General features: G+C 30.0%; 1 protein-coding gene across 2 annotated transcripts in view; it reads left to right on the top strand.

Moving 5' to 3' along the window:
• The first annotated feature begins 11,118 nt into the window (after positions 1–11,118).
• Positions 11,119–15,969, top strand: part of LOC129958123 (spectrin beta chain, non-erythrocytic 1-like) — a 143,207-nt gene continuing 138,356 nt past the window's right edge. For both annotated transcript variants that reach the window (XM_056070320.1, XM_056070319.1), the window contains exon 1: positions 11,119–11,468. In XM_056070320.1, coding sequence (XP_055926295.1) covers positions 11,364–11,468 — 105 coding nt within the window. In that variant the 5' untranslated portion in view covers positions 11,119–11,363. The remainder of the gene's footprint in view (positions 11,469–15,969) is intronic.

Raw genomic sequence — 15,969 nt, 5'->3', positions numbered from 1 at the left:
AAAAAAAAAAGAGTTCCATAAAATACATATTCGGCATTATCTAATGAATTGAAAATAAAAATTTGAGCCCTCATGGTGTTCATGGCTTGCTCATAGTCCATAATATTTCGCGGGGGGGGGGGGTAACACCTTTATTACATAGTGTACAAGAAAGTCAAATTTTCGTTCGTCAAATTTTGTGGAAAGTTTTGAAGAATAAATTAGTTTGCTTTTCTAGCATTTGAACCTGCCAATTCTCCTAAAAATTCACTCTCAATAATTTCTGGAAAATTAAACATTTAACCTTTCGCAAGCTGAATCGAGAGGAGAAATTTCCCGCATTTCGTGTATTTGGTTTCTCAGAGCATAGGATAACAGAGGCCTGACAGCAGAGTTTTGATTTAAGCATCAAAGTGTAGGGGATTCGAGACCTGATTTCTTCAAATATCCGTTGATTTTAAAAATCCTCTAGTGTTTAAGTTAGAAATTTGAAGATTGGTAGTTCCTCAGATACCGTCCTTATCATCTAACTATGGTTCCAAAAATTTATGAAGTCAAACCCTAAACATTTTTTGTACAGTCCAAAACAGGGCGTTAATTTAAATATACTGAATTAAATTCTTAGTGAATGGTTTTTATAGTGTTTTTCAAAAACTTATATAAAAGAATGCATGCAAAAACTTGAGCATTTAAAATTTTTCAGAATGAACTAAGAAGACAATAACTTGCCTACCTAGCATTTGAACAAGGTTCTCTTTACTACATTTTGTTGTAAGAAAATGTTTTAGAATAATTTTTTTGCTTACAAATTGATTGATTTTAAAATTTCTTGTACGAGATCGATGAAGATATAGCAAGAACTTACTTGGGTTTATATGTTGCAAATTCTTCCTCTCTTCTATTCAACAGAATGCAAGAAAATTTAAAGTCAATTTTTGTAAGCGAGATCTAGTAAGCAACTAATGGCTTTTCGGCATCTGAAGGTGGCACTTATTTCTAATCTACATTACCAAGCAACCAAAAGTGATAGGAAATTAAATTAATATTTTTCGGAATTAGTTTCACTTTCATTCTATAATCGCGCAGATTGAACTACTAAGAACAAAGAATAAAAGAGTAGTGCTTCGAAGAGAAAATTTTAAAATTTTGAATATCTGATGCTATAGCAGCATCAAAATACAAGCACTTGATTTTAGGAAAGATACAGATTCAATGTAACTTGGGTAGAAATCAAGCATAAACATCCTCAGTTCAAATTAATTTCAGTAACTCGAAAAAAATTATTACACTTAATTAATTTTCATTAAAATTTCAATGAAATGCAAGAGAAGCTATTTGGTAATAATAGTTTTAAAAAGAATTGTTTTCTCGGGATAGAAATTTACTTGCTTATGCTTATAATAATTTTCTCAAATGTCCATAATTTATTACCAAATTATTTTAGTATTTTATTATTAATAATCTATCTTCTTTGGCTTCCGTTTGTACCGAAAAATTTTAATTTTTTTAAAATTATCTCTTATATAAAGTATAGAAAAATTATCGTAATCATTAAAAAAAAATTGAACTCGAGATTTTGAAGTATCTCCATGTTCAAGACATCCCTAAGTTCAAAATAAATAAATAAACATTGTTGGCATTATGTATATCTGTCTGCTTGTGAAAATGATAACTCAAAAAGACTTTGAGCTTGATGGATGAAATTTGGTATATGGTCTAAAAACTAAATTTGTAGATTTCTATCAAATTTTGAGCAGAATCCATTCAGAGGAAGTCAGTCTGTTCAGCAATCCGAATGCAAGTTAACACGATAACTACAAAACGAAGAGAGCTAGATGGATAAAATTTGGTAAGCAGATTTATCACCTAGTACTTATCTAATTTAGAAAAAAAAATCCATCAAGCGAGTTGACCATCTATCGATTTGTAATTTCACAAGCATGTAAACATGATAACTCAAAAACATAATGACTTAAATATATGAAATTTGGTAAATCGTTTTGTGACTACAATTGTAGTAAGTTCTGTGTTAAATCTTTGCATAACATGCAAAAGATCTTGAGCAGACAACCGCGGTTGAAAATTACGTGGTCCGTCCCAAAATAGCCTTATTGTTGCTTTAAAAACGGACTTTAATATAGCTAAACTTAACTAAACTAAACTATGATGCATTTTAACTTAGGATCTTTGAAAAAGATGTGCAGATGTTAAGGATTTTTATCCCTCCGCCCCCTTGCTTGGGAATCAATGGAGTCAGCAATTTTTTTACGCGCGTGTTAGAAATAATTAAATAAAATGTTGGAATTGGATCAGGAAATTAGAGAACATTTTAGAATGGAGTTAACATGGGGAAATTTAAGATTAAAACTAAGAAATTATATATATATATATATATATATATATATATATATATATATATATATATATATATATATATATATATATATATATATATATATATATATATATATAATGTTAAAAAACTCAATAAAATGAGATAAATTCTAACAAAATCCTTGAAATATTGCAAAGGGTTAGTTAATATTTATGAAAAAATGGCCTAACATTTTTACAAGTTTTAGTGTACAAAATCTTTTAGCAGACAAAATATTTTTCATGTGCTAATTAGATGGTGGGTCAGATTTCAACACTGAAAAAAATATTTAAAAGATGATAAATATAAATTGACTGAGATCATTTATTGATACCTCTTAAAGAGTGAAGTTCGTGCTGTTGCCTCAATTGTTGGGCTCATACAATAATTATAAATGGAGAGACTGGTTATATAAAAAAATATTATTACTTCTAGTTTGAACCTTTCGAAGCAAAAATAGAATTTCTTTTATTCTTGTCAATTCTCCTCCACCCCCTTTTTTTTTGGTATCATTTTGTAAATTTTCGAAGGAATCAGGAATTTTTTTCAACCAATTCAAAAGGGAAAATGAAATCACTTTATTTATCTATATAATCGTACACTGATATTCGCTGGACGTTTCATCTTGATTTGTTCCATTAAAATAAGATCTTACAGCATTACAAACGTATCATCATTGATTTTTTTTTTTAACCCAACTCTATTTTTTTTTTTTTTTTTTTTTTTACAATTAGCGAAGAGTTGTCTAAAGCGTTCAACACTCATCTTGCATCGTTTTTTAATAGGATCTCTACAACGTAATGCTAGTTTTTTTTTAATAATTTGGTTCACATGGATTAATCTTCGTAATAGCTCTTGATAAGACATGGAATTTTGCTTGGAGTTCTCAAATCATGCTCAGAATATCTTCGATACATTCAGTAGTCTCATAACACTTCGCTTCATTCTATCAAATCTATTTGTGGTTATTAAATATTTAGAGTAATAATGATATGGGGTAACGGCTAGAGGCAGATATTATTTGCATATATATGAATTTTCATACTATTTAAATGCCAATTTTGATATCGATTTTTATATCTGAATTTGTAACCAATATTGTGGAATTTTAAAACGTCTTTGTGGAAGTATATTTCTGAGAACTTAGTAAATAAAAAAGAAAATCAAAAGCAGGTATCATTTGCTGCTACGTAAATTATACTTGTCTTTTTTTAACTCTTTGCATTGAGAATTTGGGACATTTTTGATGCAGTTGTGAGATTCTGTATGTTAACTAATTATAGTATTGAAAGCATTTCATTCCACAGAATATTTTATGCTTGGAGACTTATAAAATCTTTTATGATATGTATCATATAAATATTATCCTTTCCATAATTATTTTAAAATTTTCCATTAGAAAATTTTGTTCAGTTTTATAATCTGAGATCAATATTTATGGAATTGAAGTCTTTGGAAAGGCATTTCGGACATTTTGTATAATACTTTTTTCCCGATGGTGTGGTAGTTTTTGAATAAATATGATTCAATTTTTAAAGTGTATAATAATCTTTAGATCATTTGTCTATTCTTTTTCGATTGCATTAGTATCTTATCGACGTCGATTCTTTTCCCTTGTTAGTTCCCCAGCAAATGAAAATATTAGAGAATAAATATAAGAATAGACGAGAGATTAATTTTTTGAAAAAATGGCAAATAACTTGTTATTACTATTATTTCAAACTGCCGTTTGTCGAAACATACGACATTTTGATGTAACAGCTGAAACTCTTAAAGGTATACATCATTTTTTGAAAACACAGAATCTTTGCATGTTATATATATTGATTGAATAGTAGATGCAGTAACCTATATAAGCATCTAACAACAATAAAAAGCGTTGACAGATACATACCGTATTTTGATATAACAGTGACGATATATGTTATCTTCCGAGCATAAAATGTGAAGCTAATGATTGATAGAAATTTGTGTTTTTCTTTCTATGGAGAAATTTCTAGTATCCTTTTAATTATAAACACAGTAACACTCTCCTTAAAGTCAAATCTTAAAATTTCCGTCACTGTTGTATTTATAAGTACAAATACTTCCAATGCTTAAAAACTATTCTTGTTGCTGCTGTTTTCGCAATCTGCATTGAATTTATTCTTGAGGCTAATATGCATAAATTTCTGTTTATCAATGAATATGAAAATCACTGAAATATGAATTGATTCTTGACGAATCATTCATTTTTGGAGAAAGACAAATTTTCTTGAAAGATAACATACATCAGTCATTCTATTTTCTTTTTTATTTTCCATGACTTTTACTTCTTGTGTATAAGTTATTGTTTATTAGTCATTATTCGTTATCTCGAAATGTATTTTGATCATGTACATCTTTGATGCTTTTTATTTTATGAATACATTTTCGACGCCCTCATATCGAATTTCATATGCCTGTAAAATTGTGAACTCTATTAAGGTATTTTGGAACAATATTTTCTAGTGATTTTACACAATTTTCAAGTGTCTTTTTTAATACACTCTGTTTCATTCTTTTAAAAATCCTAAATTTTCAATGTTAACTGCGCAAAAAAAACTTTTTTGGTGGGCAATGGTGCAACAAGATGTTGTATTTTTGACCGGAGAGTATTGTACAGTCAGTCAAAAAATGTATCTGGATACTTCCCATTGTTTATAATCCACAAAAGCAAAATTGAAGGGGAAAAAAATAAATAACATTCTCCCCTATGTAAAAGTTATTTTAAAAAACATTCTTCTGCGATGCATAGTTTTCGCGAAAAACGTAAAAGGAAAGGAACGACGTTGCATCCGGTATAAGAAAAATAAACTTTAATACAAACAGTTACAGCCGTACTTACATATGACTTGGCATTTAAATAACTAACTGTTCAAAATGACTACAACGGAATACCTGAGTTAGGAAGTATTTTCTCTTCCGAGTTGCTCAAAAAGTTGCACGATTCAGCTAATAAGGTCTCACTTTTCCTGTAAGTACAATGACTGTGCAGAATACCCATGTTCGATTATGGAGCGTATCTCCTTGAGATTCTCATGGGAGTTTTGCGATGAAACTGTTCCAGATGTAGTATGGGGGAAAATGTTTTAATTCATAGCGCAGCTCTGCTACTAACTGACAGCGTCTTACGGCTTCCCGTTCAAAAACGAAAGCACTCCGCTTTCAGATTCTTTAAAAGGAGTATAGGCAGATTCCTCAAAAGAACTATAGGCAGATATCTCCTCTTGCTGCCTCAAGACCGAGACTCATTCATATCGTTGAAGCAAATTTGATTCCTTTTCCAAGTTTTGGTAGAAAGCGAGAGTTTTTTTTTTAAAGGAGAGAACTATCTTAATCTGTCAGATGATGAGCATTTTAAAAATTTAGACCGGAAGAAAAGGTTTTATTTTTAAAACATTGAATCGTCATTCCTGCATGTAAAGAGTTAATTTGTTTATTTTGTGTGAATGATTCTTGTCAGAGTAGGAAAGCCAGAGAGTGGTTTTGTTGTGATATATTCTTTTGAGAGAGATTTTCAACGGTTCTTTAGCTTGATTCTCTCCCGAACAGTCAGTAGTCTTTGAAATTGCATTTCTCCTGTGTGAGATTTGCGAAGTTTGAATTATTCTCAACAGAGAAAGAAGATAAGTCAGTGATCGTTGTAGTTTTAGTGATAATCGTCGATAAAAGTAGATAAAATTGCACCAGTCTTATGGGGAATCAATTTTGAAGTGGATTCTACAAATATGCAGCCACATTTAAAAATATTTTTGAACTGCATATTTTGTAAATAAGTCAATTACCAATGCTTAAATTATTCTTATAGTGTTTTTACTGAATGTGATTAGGTGTTAAATAAGAAAAGATTAAGGGAGACAAAATTTTGTCCAAGTTCTTTTAAAATTACTCTGTCACGAATCGCGGCCAATTCGGTGACGACCTTAAAGTAATCAGGGATGGAACTTGTGTTTGGTGTTGAAGCATTTTCTTCTGAGGGATTTGGGGCTAAACTATTCATATTATAGGTTATTTTCATTAGGCTAATTTCATATTATTTTCATAACCTGTATTGTTATCTGCGGTGGCCTGGTTATTCAGTGCTATTGATTGTTAAGACCTAGACGGTGTAATTCTTTGTGATCATGCATCATTTTAAAGAGATTTTGTAGGATTTCATGTTTAAAGTGTGTTCAAGAGTCATTCTTAACTATCCCAATTCTTTCAATGATTATAAATGAACGTTTTGATTATTGACAGAAATAAATGATTAAGAATGAAATGCGTATAAATGGATAAATGCACATTTACAGATTTTGAAATTGGCGATCTCTGCTTCAAAATATAGCTGGCAATATGGAACTTTAGATCAACAGATTTTTGAACTATTTCGTTTGCGTTTCTACTAGAAAAGCATGCATACAATATAATAAAATCTAATTTTGATAAAATCACGCTAAAAATAAATGAGGTGAAAATTTTTGTTGTTGAATGATTTGAACTTTTTCCTGTAATTTATAATAAATAAGAATATTTTTTTCGAATTAGACTTGAGATTCTATTTGTGCCCTATCTTTTTCTATAAAAAAAATGAAAAATTTTCCTTCAATACTTAGCAGGAAAAGTGTAATAAGTTCTTGCCCGTGGAATTTAAAATAAAGGAGAGAGTTCTGAAATGATGTTGCTAACTCTGTCAAAGAGAAAGGCTTCAAAATTTTGAATTCACCTTCACTACTTCAGATTATTATAACTTTTATTATATATTAAAGGATAAAATAAGGTTTCTTAATTGTTCATTTTTAACTCGTTAATCCAGGAAAATGACTCTTTATTATTTAGGAAATGAAATTCATGAATATTATGTATTTGATGTACTACTATTAGCATATGATATTTTACTTATCTCCAATATGTTTTTGTATAGTTTGAATGCCGTGCAATATCCTTAAGAATTTAGAGTTTACATAGAAGAATAATTTAGAGTATCTTGCTTTACTATAGGCAGTATCAACAGGTTAAAGGTGACAACCGCTAAAAAGATGTTAATGCAAATAGTCATATTTCCATAACTTATACAATGTAGACATGTCGTTTAAAATCTCCAAGCTCTCTGGTTTATTTCGGAAATATCTAGTTTTTTTCCATTTGCTGTAATTTTGGTTAAAAGATAATGCATGTGGTAAGCTTCTAGCTTTCAAATACAAATTGGATAATTATCGAAAGATATACAGTGGCGTAGCATAGTGCAAGCGGCGTTCCCAGTGCAGCATTTTTGGGGGCGGCAAATGTTGGAAATAAATAATATCTTGTAATCTGAACTAAGAATTTGAACCATTTCTTTTCATTCAGGTTGTGTTTTTATATTAGATTCACTGTTATTCATTATGTATTCTTAATTTTGTAATATAATAAATTAGTCTTATCGCCGCATATCATAAATACTGTGTATATATCAATAAGGGATGATGATGTCGTGTCCGCGTTACCACGGAAAGGGGCTGAAGTAGCTTCTGAGGGTAAAGAGCCCTGAGCACCTGAGGGCAGAAGTCTGACTTCTAGCTCATATGAAGCTCACATATTCACTTGCACAACCCCTTTTTACAGGGGGGCACATTCACACACCTCACAGATAAAACACAGACGAAGAACAACCATGCCCGAACCGGGATTCGAACCCGGGACGCCCAGATCACGGGGAAGATGCGCTACCCCTATACAAGGACGCCGGCATATCAATAAGTGGCATACGTTCGTAATTTTACGTACGAATAATACGTACGAATTACGTACGTAATTCGTAACGTAAGAAATTTCGTAATAAATATGTTTATTACAATATAAAACATAAATAGCTGATTTCTTTATTTATACCATATACAATATACTATAACAAAATGATTTTTGCCGAAAAGTTCTTTAGAATTTTAGCAAATTTGGGAGCCTTTTGAATTTAAATATAGAAATAAAGGGGCTGCGAATTCAACCAACGCTCTGGGCGGCTGAACCCCCCCCCCTTCCCATGCCACTGGATATATATCAACGTCGACGAGTTTAAACGGTCACTCTTGACATCATACACCGGAATACATGCATCTTTTGAAGATAACATGCATTATCTTTTATGATTACATCATGTGTAATGGTAAATGCAAATTTCATTATGAAAATTGGATTTTTGACACACATTTTAATTTATTATATTTACTTAACAACTTATTATATTTACACAATTTTCATGTTTGTATATTCGAAATGGAAATTTAAAAATGCTTTATTTCGTCCCTATTGTAATTAATTATATGAAACACAGGCATATTTAAATTATATGTCTTCGATCTCTGTTGTGATTAATCCCACTTGAGCAAGTGTAATTAGCGATGTCCATAAGTCATATAATAAATGGAAAGTAGAGCATCTTCTGTTGGTCAAAGCGAAATCGGAGCACCTATGTAGCACCTGAGGTAGAAAATTGACTTAGCTACTATATATGGAGATAAAGTAAACGAGACGACTTTGCTACGGTTTTTCCCAGTATTCTTTGTAAACTAGCAAGTATTAAAATACTTAAAAACTTTTTGAAAAAATTAATATCGATCGCTAGTTTTACATTTTATAAAAATATGGCATTTTAATTAAATTTTTATATGTTTAAAAAAAAGCGTTAGTCAATCTATCTTGGGAAAGTTGCAAATTTGCCAATTGCCTTAAAGCTAGTCAAAATCTTTAAAAAACATAAGAAAAAAAATGTTTTTTTTTTTTATTTTTAATTACGAAATCACTTTATACATTAGTATTAACTCTTTATTTTAAAAAGAAAGGATTCGCAAAATTTTTCAAAACATAGAAACTAGAATGTTTGAAATTCACTAACCTCAAAGTCTAAAAGATTATTAGAATTTCGTCAGAAAAGGCAAATTTCCCATGGCTTTCATTGTAAGAAGGATAAACTATGAACACGATATTTTGTATATTCATTATAGCTTCATCAAATCCATGTGGGATGTAAAAGTTTTTCCTTTTGTCCTTCATATTCCCTTTATGTATACAATTGTATGAATTTTTCAACAAATGCTTGGTACCCTTTTTCCTCAAGAATTTCACCACAACAAACCATCCAAACTTTAGTTTTGTAAAACCGTACCATAAGGTAAAACCGTACCTGGGTCACATTAACCTTCAATGTTTCATCATGGTCGTCAAATGTGTCATGTAAAGAAAACACCTAATCAGATTAATCTGCTATGATCATTCCTCTGATTGTTCTTCAATTTACGAGCTTCTTCCTCCCATTCTCAATTTGGTTTGCTGGTGAAGTATTTTTTTTTTTTGGGGGGGGGGTCTTTTCTCATCAACTACAGAATAGCACAATCTGTTTCCTCAAAGAATTGAAGAAATCTTTCATGAAGAACATTAAGAGGCATTCCCTAGTCTGCAAAAATAGGAACTTGCTCAGTTTCCTCAGCACTGTTTGAAAGTCTTGTTTTGAAGGGATGGTTACACTTGACTTTTATTCTCGGGGATTCCTCTAGGGATATTATGAATTTCAAATTATTTTCCGCTGATGATTTCTTTGTTAACCATAGGAGGTAGAGAAAATTGCAACTCAGTGTCAGCCTAATTTAAATGTTTGTGGCTTTCCAATTTGATCTTAATGAATCTTGGCATCTTAAATACTTATTAAACAAACACAGGAAACTCCCGATTTGAAAAAAGCATTAAAAAAAATTGAGAAAAAGATGAAAGTCTGGATTGGAAAAATTGTCCCGTTTTCACCCAGATTCCCTGTTTATCTTTGCCAAGTTATGTTTTTAAACCGAAATGTAACATAAAATTAACATCTAAAAGTAATTCTGAAATAAAGTCATTTATTGATTTAAGAAAAATAAGTAGTTTTTACTTATGCTTGAATGAATGGGTTGTTCAAATCATTTGATAATCAAAAACACTTGTTCTACAAGTTAAAATAAAAATCCTAATTAAAGCTTTTTCGTAGACTGGCCAAGTTCTTCCGTATGGTCTAGGTATCCTTTACGATACAAGTTGCCATCCTGGAGAAGGAACTGACCAACATTTGTGTTTTGTTTGAAGAAAAATTAAAGAGAACCTTCAACAGTCATCCGGAGCAGTTATTTTATGCTAAAAAAACGCTTCGAGCAATATTGGTGACTCACAGTACTGAACAATAAGTCACAACACGAAAATAGAACTCGCATTCTTTTTTCTATGCCCGATATTTTTCAACTATGCATGCAATAGGCTATATATGGAATATAATGAACTAATTAAGGCATAAAAAGCAGAAATCATAGTTTGTGTAAATAAGATTCAGTAAGCGCTATATACTTTAAAACATAGCCAAATTTTTCTAATAATGCCTCAAGTGATTATTAATATCTTTATTTACTGGAAATTTGGTTTTTTAATTAAATAAAATAGAATTAAAATCAATGCAAAAATTTTGGAACTCTGGCCTATGAGTTACCACTATTAGAATAAATTGTATTGAAACTCACTATCTATAGCCAATGTGATCTTTATTCAAGTATTTACATGAAAAAAAAGAAAGGGAAATAAATCTTTTATTGAGCTGAAACATTTCGAAAGGTATTTATCTTTCTCTATGCTCGAGCCTTGTTTGTATAATCTCAATTGTCTTTTTTAGAAGAGCGACAAATGATATCTCGCATGGTTCTTTTTGGATAGGATTTCATGGATAAGGTCGGAGATAAGATGAATTTTTGCGCTATCTTCGTAGCGGTGGATTTCTTTTTACCATAACAGCGCGAGTCTCTGAGACGACACTTTTCACTGACGGTGTTGAAATCATAATTGCACATCAGTTTAGGATTACTAGAAATTTGATAATATCAAAAATAAAAGAAAATAGAGGATAGTATAATTGTTTGACCTCTAGGATTTGAACGCCAACATTTCTAACAAGAGTGACTGAAATGATATAAAGTGTGAATACTTTTTAAAATAGACAGTTAAACCAAGTGAAATAATAAAAATGTCTGTGGACCAGCCAGAAGCTGTTGTTGAGAATTTAAGGCAAGAACGTTTAAATGTGCAGAAGAAAACATTCACAAAGTGGGCCAATGTTCATCTACAGAAGGTAAATTATGAATATTTGTATCTGAAATTTTTATTTTGAAATATTTCTTTTCCTTTAAAGTTTTTCATTTTTATCTGAAAATTTTCATGATTCATGCTATAACTTTTTTTAAAATTTATTTCTGGAAAATTATTAATTAATAATGGCTCATAGATAAAAATTAAAATACAAGTTACAAATTTACAGGTTATTGTGCTTTTAAAACTTGCATAAAAAATTTCCGAAATAATCCTTTGTGCAAATGTAGATTTTTTTGCAGTTGAATTTATGTTACAGAGAAAAATTACTTAAGATATCAACTAAAAATTTGCAGCTGTCAGTTAAAATTAATATAGTATCCGTCAATCGCAGGCGGAAAAGAATATTCAAAAATAGAGCTTTCGTGTATATTTCACAGTTGTAGAATCACATATAAAAAAACGACTTTATATGTAAAAAATAACAAGTTCAACGTCATTTGTTAACTATTACCACATGCCGGTGGGCGAATCCTTAATAGATCACAGAGATACTGGCATTCTAGAAAAGTCATTATTGATCTGCTAATCTTACTAGGAGAACTAAATACTGTTAAAAGTCAGAGATATTTGCTTCATTTCTCTTATGGAAGATGGTCATCAGACAGAAGGTTTACAGTTTGAATAAGAATTTATATCATATTTTTTCTGAGTTACGAATTGGCTTCATTTCGAGTTTTTTTCGCTTGATGTGATTAATTGCAAATTCTACTATTTTTCAATTTGGGTTTATGTTAAATATGCCGTGAGTTTGCGAAATCAACAGATCAGACAAACATTTGGACAGTGTCTCACGATAATGTCATATTTTATGGTTATATTAACTTTTAATAAAAACAGTATTAAATACTCTCATATTTTTTTGAAATATGGAAGAATAAAGTAGAATTCCTTATTCTTCTCTATATATTGCTATCTTTCTAATAGATATATGTAAATTGCCATAATCTTTGTACAAATTATAGTTACTTAAGCAATATATGAGCTCGAGAATACTATTCTTTAGGCTTATTTACATACTTACTTCCGTGTTATTTACTTTCTCGCACACTTATTTGATTGAATATTTTCATATTTACCTTTGCTACACAGAAAAGAGAAGCGAATATGCATTTTGAAAAAGTTGCTCCATCCCTTTATCGATTGGACCTTAAGTTTGAGATGAATTCACAACTTGGGATTAAAAAACAATTATATATCATCTAATATGTTGTGCTTTAGAGTTATCTTGCCAAAAGAAATACGGATACACAAACAGAGAGGTAGTCTACATTTTGATATATTTGATTCAAAATTTAATAGTGGCTGCTATTTTGGTATAAAAGTCATATTTTGATACTCAACCATTTATTTTGTTGAACATTTTCGAGTTATAGCTTTCACATATAAATGAAGAGCATAATCAACAGAGTGTCAAGCCTTTGGAGGATTTAGTCAAAAATTTAATATTAATTTATATTTCTGATGACAAAATCATGCGGAAGATTTCACCCGTCTAACTCGTTCATTTTTCTGAACATGATTTCAATTAATTCAATTTACATACGCACGAAATGACAGATTGATCTCCCTTTCACGGATTTAATCCACAATTTGATACATGTCTACTGTTTTGGTATAAGGAGAAAGCCAGTAAAAATTGGAGGTTAATGACTGAAATCAATAGTGAAGAAAAGGAAAAGGAGACTTTCAAGGGGGGAAAGAATACCAAATTGATGAAAAAGAAAAAAAAAAAAAATCAAAAAGAAAGTCTGCTAACACCAAAAAGCTATCTTTATATTTCAATTTGTTCAGACAAGCAATTTTCATGAACATGCAAAATATTCTGAAATACAGTTTCTAAAGTTATTCCATGTGCCTTAAGAATTTTCATGAAAAGTATTTCGAAGAATGCGAGTACATCCCTTTCAACGATGAATCCAATATTTATGCGATGTTTCATACTGATGATGATTATGAAAAGTAAACTTTTATGCTCTTGATGTTTCTTGATAACTGTTTGGATTCAGAAATCGCTTTTTTTTTCATAAATACTGTTTGTTTGAATAAATTAAAATAAAGTTTAAAGAAGCATGGGAATAATCCTTGAAATGAATTGACTAAAAAGCAATTTTTTTCATTTCCTTTATACATCAAAAATGAAATAAGTGGGAATTAAATGCATATCAACAATAGCAGTGTCAATCATTGTTTTTTGTGCGACTTGTTTAATGACCTTAGCAGTTCTTTCCGGGGATAAATTTTTGTCTAAAAACAATTGAAATCAGAAAACAACTTCTTAAAGTAGCATCATTTTAATAAAACTATAGGGAATTTCAACCTGACAATTTTTTCAGCATTTTTTTTCATAAATATATATTAAATGTTACGCCTTAATAATTGTATGAGTAGATATTGTTTAGTTAAAAACATTAAACAATGCATTCATAATGCAGTACAAATAAGATAAGCAGTTCAATGTAATATTCCTCAAACTTGTAAACATTCATCTGATTTCACTTTTTACTATCAGAAAGACCGATTTTTGTACTTTAAGACAAAAAATTATTTTGTTAAATAGGAAATTCTAATTAAAGAATGATATAAATTCTTTAAAAAAGGATTTCTTAGACTTCCCCGCAGGCAACTGCCTCTTGATTGAAACATATCTTCACTTTTCTATTTTTACCACAAACATCTGCTTTGACATCGAATAAAATAGATAATAATAGAAATAATTTATTAATAACTAAAAAGGAATTCTAACTAAATTTTATCAAAAATAGCAAATTTTAATGATGTTTTTGAGCCAAGACGATGTTTTTACCGATGAAAATTATCATCGACAAATATTGGAGAGAAATTCCTATGAACAGCTTTTGCCATAAGAATATTTTTCTACGTAATTCTGTTTAAGTGGACTGGACTTTTTGTTTAGAATTTTATGCATTAACTTTATAAATAAAAAAATGAATGAAAACATAACATATTTGAAAACTATTTGTATGCAAATAATTGCTATTATTTAGTATGTTAGGTTATTTTTTTTGAATGTCATATCTTGAAAAATGAATGACAAATAATATGTCACTTTCAAAGATTCACGACAGCTCAAAATCATGAGGTCTTTTCCCACCAAGCCTCGTGCATCTCCAAAATAAGACATTAATCTAATTCGAAAAAATATTATCAAAATATCATTTAATCAACTAGACTGAATTCAGAGAAAGTTTCGTGTAAAGTAAGACAAGTCATAAAGAAATTTAATTTTGAAAAAATAGTTTTTTGAACACAATGGATAAGGTTTTTTTAATTGCTGAGACCTAAAAAAACTAAATTTTAGTGTTGGTTTTTACGCAACATTTCATCAGAAATCTGTCACTTCAGCATGAACACAATAGCAGGCCGTATTGGTAGACTTAGCTAAAAATGAATTTGTACACAGCGTAGCTACATAATTTTTCTCTTATCTAGTATTTTCGCTTTCCAAAATAAAACTGCTATAAACAATAAATTTTATTTTGGTTCTGAAGACAGTGAGAAAAATGACTACTATTGCAGGAAAAAGTAAAAGGTCTAATATTCCCAATCCAATGGTGAGCCTGTTTCACTGTTGGAGCGTAAGAGGTTCATTTTCATCAATCGATGTTGTCAATTTCAAAATAAGAGGAACTAATTTCAAATTATTTGCATCAGTATTTTCTTTCGAAGCTTTCTCCTCTTTCTTTTATTTTTAAAAGTATCTTTCTGTCAGTATTTACCTGACAGATTAAAAACTTCAACTTTTTTTGTTATAACAGACTGCTTGCAATGAAAATTCAATAATAATCTAATATAAAGAAGAATAAACAATAGTTCATTTTCAGTGAAACAATATGTATCACATAATTGCAGCTGCTATAATTGATTATTAAACCCATGTAAATTTTAAATTTTGTGATGCATAAATGAAGTAAAAATATTATATATGAGGTCCGGTTTTCTTTCAAGCTCCGATGGGTAATAAAAAAAAGTAAACTGTAGAGAACAAAATGAATCCATTATCAAGAGCTACGTAAAAACATGATTATTTTCTGACATAAATGCCATGAAATTACTTAGATATTTCTCATATCGTTAGGCCAGATGTCCGATCCCTTCTTTGAAGAACATAGCTGCCAATGACATAAAATGAGCCTTAACGTTCCTTTGAAGTTCCTCATTAATCATGAAGTTATCCGAATTTTCTTTTAAGAATAGAATATGGATCAGAAATGTATAAAAATTCATCCTCTAAAACAGCAATTTTGATCTGCTGGTTAGCCAGTTCATTATCTGGGATTCCAGTTTCTTCGTTTCTTCTAAATGACTTGATCAACTCGTTTAAAAATATTTTCTGTCACAACAGTTTAGCGCACTTGTCCCTCTTCAAAGAGAATACGGCTTAGAGCCGAGTGATTTTCATTTCTTCCCTGAATTGAAGCATTGTCTGGGATATCAAAAAAAAAAAAAAATCCAGACTAATG

This window comes from Argiope bruennichi, chromosome X1, assembly GCF_947563725.1.
Source record: "Argiope bruennichi chromosome X1, qqArgBrue1.1, whole genome shotgun sequence".
Lineage (NCBI taxonomy): Eukaryota > Metazoa > Arthropoda > Arachnida > Araneae > Araneidae > Argiope > Argiope bruennichi.
The sequence above is the reverse complement of the archived record's forward strand: the minus strand, read 5'-3'. Positions and strand labels throughout refer to the sequence as shown.